Source organism: Aulonocara stuartgranti, assembly GCF_965226115.1.
Source record: "Aulonocara stuartgranti genome assembly, chromosome: 4".
NCBI lineage: Eukaryota > Metazoa > Chordata > Actinopteri > Cichliformes > Cichlidae > Aulonocara > Aulonocara stuartgranti.
In genome coordinates this window covers 391,442-397,500 of record NC_138942.1, presented here as the reverse complement: position 1 = coordinate 397,500, position 6,059 = coordinate 391,442, and the positions used below count along the sequence as shown (strand labels likewise).

The window sequence follows — 6,059 nt, the reverse complement described above, 5'->3', positions numbered from 1 at the left end:
TTGCTGTGCGTTGCTGACCTACAGCAGACAAGAGCTTCTGGACATCTGGACTCACAACTCCAACAGTTTTATCGCCGATCTCCGACTCATCCCAGAGATCTCCAGAACACCGGAGGCTGCCCACTCTCCCCGGCTGGGCGGAAGTGCACGCAGACGGCGCCGAGATCGTAAACAAAGGCGAGGTAGGCGCGGAGGGCTACGGGCTAAGCTAAAGCTAACACCACACGGGCTGCCTTTACCCAGTATTTTTCTCGCCAATGTCCATTCTCTGGCAAACAAAATGGATGAGATACGGCTCTCCATCACTAACAACAGACGGATTGTGGACTCAAATGTCATGTTTTTCACCGAAACATGGCTGAACAACAGCTGCCCGGACAATGCTATCGAGTTAGCAGGACGCCACACACACCGAGCCGACAGGCTAGCAGATGACTCCGGCAAGACCAGAGGTGGAGGTTTGTGCATTTATATTAACAATGCTTGGTGCATGAACTCCACTACTACTGAGAGTCACTGCTCACCTAATGCGGAGTTTTTAATGGTCAAATGCAGACCTTATTATCTCCCCAGAGAATTCACTTCGATCATACTCACTGCCGTGTATATACCCCCCGACGCTAATGCTAGGTTGGCCATGAAAGAACTTTCTGCAGCCATTAACAAACACCAGAATAAACACCCCGAGGCTGCTTTTATTGTTGCTGGCGACTTCAACCACACCAACTTAAAGACAGTCCTCCCCAGATTCCACCAACATGTCTCCTGCCACACCAGAGGAGACAAGACTTTAGACCATGTGTATTCCAACCTGGCTGGAGCCTACAAAGCCACACCCCTCCCCCACATTGGACAATCGGACCATCTCTCCCTGTTCCTCACACCTCGGTATTCACCACTCATCCAACGTGTGAAACCTGCTGTGAGGACAATTAAAGTGTGGCCAGAGGGGACAGACGCAGTGCTCCAGGACAGATTTAAAAACACAGACTGGAATATGTTCACCCACACAGACCTGGACCAGTACGCCTCATCTGTACTGGATTACATCTCCAAAACCACAGACAGTGTCACCACCCAGAAACGGATCACCATGTACCCCAACCAGAAGCCTTGGATGAACCGGGATGTTCGTCTCCTCCTGAAGGCCCGCAACACTGCCTTTAGGTCAGGAGATGCACACGCCTACAGTACAGCCAGGGCTAATCTAAAGAAGGGCATCAAAAAAGCCAAACACCATTACAAAAAGAAGGTAGAAGAACACTTCTCCAACTCCAACCCCCGACGCATGTGGCAAGGACTCCAGACCATCACAGACTACAGGACCACCAAACCCTCCCCCGCATCCTCTGATGTCTCCTTCCTCAACGAGCTCAACAACTTTTATGCTCGTTTTGAGCGAGGGAACCCCACAACCACAACCAAAGCAGACATGACGCCAGACCACCAACCTATGACTCTCTCCCCCACCGATGTAGGAGCGGTGCTGAGCAGGATCAATGTCCACAAGGCTGCAGGCCCTGATGGCATCCCCGGGCGTGTTCTCAGAGCGTGTTCTGGGGAGCTTGCAGGAGTGCTCACAGACATATTCAATCTGTCCTTGGCCCACGCTGTGGTACCGGCCTGCTTCAAATCCACCTCCATCGTCCCGATACCCAAAAACTCCAACCCATCTTGCCTCAATGATTACCGCCCAGTAGCACTCACCCCCATCATCACTAAGTGCTTAGAGCGACTGGTCCTAGCACACTTCAAATCCTGTCTCCCCCCCACCCTGGACCCCCACCAATTCGCATACCGCCGGAACAGGAGCACAGAGGATGCAGTCTCCATCGCAATGCACTCTGTCCTCTCACACCTGGACAACAACAACACCTACGCCAGAATGCTGTTTATAGACTTCAGTTCAGCATTCAATACAATCCACCCCTCACAACTCATCAGGAAACTGACAGACCTGGGTATCAGTTCCCTCATCTGCAAATGGTTACTGGACTTCCTGACCAACCGCCCCCAACATGTCCGGCTGGATAACCGCTGCTCATCTAACATCACAATGAACACCGGTGTACCACAAGGCTGTGTGATGAGCCCTTTCCTCTACTCCCTCTTCACCCACGACTGCAGACCTGCTGATGGTTCCAACACCATCATTAAGTTTGCAGATGACACCACGGTGATTGGCCTCATCAGTGACAACGATGAGGCCGCCTACAGGGAGGAGGTGGATCGTCTGGCTGAGTGGTGCGACAGAAACAACCTGCTGCTTAACATCCACCCATCCACATTAAGGGGACGGCTGTGGAGCGTGTGAGCAGCTTCAAGTTCCTGGGAGTCCACATCTCCGAGGATCTCACCTGGACGACCAACTGCTCCAAGCTGGTCAAGAAGGCTCACCAGCGCCTCTTCTTCTTGAGGACTCTGAGGAAGAACCACCTGTCCTCAGACATCCTGGTGAACTTCTATCGCTGCACCATCGAGAGCATCCTGACCAACTGTATAACAGTCTGGTACGGGAACTGCTCTGCCTCGGACCGGAAGGCGTTGCAGAGGGTCGTGAAAACTGCCCAGCGCATCGCCGGAGCACCACTTCCTGCCATAAAAGACATCTACAGGAAGCGGTGTCTGAAAAGGGCTGGGAAAATCATCAAAGACCCCAGTCACCCATCACATGGACTCTTCACCCTCCTGCCCTCTGGGAGGCGCCACAGGAGCCTCCGGACTAAGACCACCAGGTACCGGAACAGCTTCTTCTCCACAGCTGTCAGACTCCTGAACTCTGCCTCCTGACATCTGACCCACGTTAAACTCATGGACTGAACATACACACACCCACAATGGACAACTGTACCCTCAAACACACAATAATAACATGGACTGAACCACCACTCACAACCACTAGCACTTTATATAGCCTCTGTAGAAACTATCTACACCCTCACTTATCTTAACTGCACTACTGTATAGCTCTGTGTAAATAATCATTCTGTACATTCGATAATCTTTAATCCTACAACTGTTTACAACTTGCATAGTTCCCATTTCTGTATAGCTGTATATCCCAGATTCTGTAAAGTTATTTATTTCATATTCTGTATAGTTTTTCATATTTATATCCTGTTCATATCCTGTACATAGCTTGTACTCACTACAGCCTGTACATACTTATAGTTATAGAATATTCACAACATACTTCATACCGTGTACATTATAACATACCATAATAGACCCATTTCTGTAATATACTCACATATCTATATTATTGCTAATATATATTGTAATATATCTATATCACTAAAGCACTTCTGGATGGATGCAAACTGCATTTCGTTGCCCTGTACCTGTGCATGTGCAATGACAATAAAGTTGAATTCTATTCTATTCTATTCTAAAGTATACATTATTATTATTACTATATAACTTTGATTTTGTCAGTATTTATCATTTCTAGTCTTTTGGTTTTATTGCTGGTGTTCTTAATATTCTGGTTTTTGTCTGTTCCATGGTTGCTTGGTCTCCCCTGTCAGTTGTGTAAATGTATGCTATGTCTTCTAATGATGCTGCCTAAGGGAAGCATGTATAATGTAAACAGAATTGGTCCTAGCACTGAACCCTGTGGAACTCCATAATTAGCCTCAGGGTGTGAAGAGGACTCTCCATTTACATGCACAAACTGGAGTCTATTAGATAGATATGATACAAACCACTGCAGCACAGTACCTGTAATACCTACAGCATGTTCTAATCGCTCTAATAGGATATTATGGAGTATCGAACGCTGCACTGAGGTCTAGCAGGACAAGCACAGAGATGAGTCCACTGTCAGAGGCCACGAGAAGATAATTTCTAAGCTGAAGTGTTCGAGTCAGTTTTTCTGCCATCGATATGGACCTCAGCTTACGTCAGCGTGTGTTTCTGTGTAAGAAGTCACAGCATAAAGAATAAATCCCCCAAATAAACCAGAAAGAACAGACTACATATAAATGCAACACATTTATTTCACAGAATGACATCATTTCCTGTTCACACCTTGCATCACAGTTATGTCAGAAAAACTTACGATGTCATGATTACCACTGCTATTATTATGCTATTGCTAATGCTAACACATGTAAGCAGAGTTTGCTAACATGAGGGCGGGGCTACAGAGCAAGTATCAGTATCAATATCAGGTGGAGTTACAGAGTGCAGTTTGCTTCCGGAGAGAGTCGACATTTAGCCACCGTCAGGTAGGTCTCCACCTGTAACACAAATGTCATCTTCACCATCATTACATCATTGTCATCATCACAGTGACATCACCATTATCCACTGCCTCACCTTGTGCATGTCCTTCTTGAAGCAAGCTAGCAATTCATAAGTTTGTCTCAGTGATTCGTTGCCTCCCAGACTTTGATAATAGTTTCCGTAAGGAGCGTGCTGGAGGGCGTCGCTGTCAGGATAATTCTCTGCTTCATCCTGATTGGCCTGTAGGGTCAGGTGGTTAGTTGCATTGGTACCATACATGGAGCAATATGTTTGTGGAATTTATCTTCTCACCCTGATCAGCAGCAAGATTCCCGTTTTAAGCTCAGACAGCCTTGGTGAAATCTGGTTCCTCAGAGAGGAACCTCCAGAGAGAGAGCGACTGGGAAACTCCCAGGACTCGACCAGTCGATAGGAGATCGACAGCAGCTTCAGGACCTGTGACCCATCAATAAGCAGACAACAGCTTCAGAAGATTTGCGCATGTGTAGTACTGTGTACTGCTGTGCAGTGTTGCGTAGTACTGTGTAGTTTAATGACCGAGCTGCGCTGCGTCTCGTGTTTGTCAATCGGGCTGATGATGTAATCAGAGTTGCAGAAATCCTGCAGGAAGATCTTGTTGAGCTGACGCTGCTCCTCTGTCTGCAGAGAGCTCTCCTATGACACACAAAAATACACAGGTACATACAAAAATACAAAAAATACACAGGAATACCCGTGTTTTAATCCAATGTTAGTTCTGACAGCAAATTTTAATATCGTTTCATAATTCTTAACTGAATATCCTGAGATTATAGCTGACTGTGACTAAAATGTAAAGTGTAAACGTCTGCTGTGTTTTTACCAGTGACAGTTCACAAAGTGTCTCAGTTCCCTTGACATCAAATCTGAAGTGTGTCCATATGTCTGTGTGCATCTAAACTCACTGCACACGTTGAATATGCAGAACATTTTGTTGAACACATTTTGAACATAGTTTCTGTCCTGTGCATTACATTTAGTCTTTTTCAGAAAGAAGAAAGATTGTTGATGAATGTATTGGTGAACTCTTGTCTGTCTGAGCTACTGCAGGCTTACAAAGTCCGAGAAGAGTCTCTGGGCGAGCAGGTGCAGGTGCGTGACTCTGTTGACTGCAATGGAGAACAAACGCTGGCTGTCTGTGATCTGCTGAGAGGAGACGCCCAAACACACGACCGACAGCAGGAGGACGACTGACAGACAGACAGTTTCAGACTTTGTTAAACATCGGTTTACTTTGCATAAAGCAGCGGCCCCTTCTCGTGGTGGAAGCCCAGATGTCTTACCCGAGTCCATGGCTGGCATCAGTTCAGGCTCTGTTTGCGGCTCAGACGATTATGATGTGAGTCGGTGGTTCTGATGTTTTCAGCTCAGAGTTTTTGCTTTTATAGTTGAAAACTAGATGTTTAAATTCATCAGGAGAAATGTGATGCAAGCAAACATGTGTGCCTAAGTCTAATTAACATTAACACCTCAATCATCATATTGATGCTACATGAAAAACACACCGCTGGTGACTAAAGTGCTTTGACATCCAACATGTTTGTTCAGAATCAGAATACTTTATTGATCCCTGGGGGAAATTATTTTTTGTTACAGTGCTCCATTATAAACCAACATTAAGACAAGACAGACAATACACTAAGAATAGTACAATATATACATATATATACATACATACATAAGTCACTCATAAATAAATAGCTGAAAAAGAAAGAAAAAGAAATTAATTAATTAATTAAGTTAATACTTAAAAGGAGATATAATGTAAAGTTTTTTAAGAACTCCAAAATATT

At 45.7% G+C, this 6,059-nt stretch overlaps 1 protein-coding gene across 1 annotated transcript; it reads right to left on the bottom strand.

Annotated features, from left to right (window-relative positions):
* Positions 1 to 4,178: 4,178 nt before the first annotated feature.
* On the bottom strand, positions 4,179 to 5,568 carry gh1 (growth hormone 1; the record flags this gene model as incomplete). The annotated part of the gene is made up of 6 exons (XM_082529316.1): positions 4,179 to 4,241; positions 4,321 to 4,467; positions 4,540 to 4,683; positions 4,786 to 4,902; positions 5,323 to 5,456; positions 5,550 to 5,568. The coding sequence occupies 6 exons, from the start codon at positions 5,566 to 5,568 to the stop codon at positions 4,179 to 4,181; spliced, it is 624 nt and encodes a 207-aa protein (XP_082385442.1).
* Between the last annotated feature and the right edge of the window lie 491 nt (positions 5,569 to 6,059).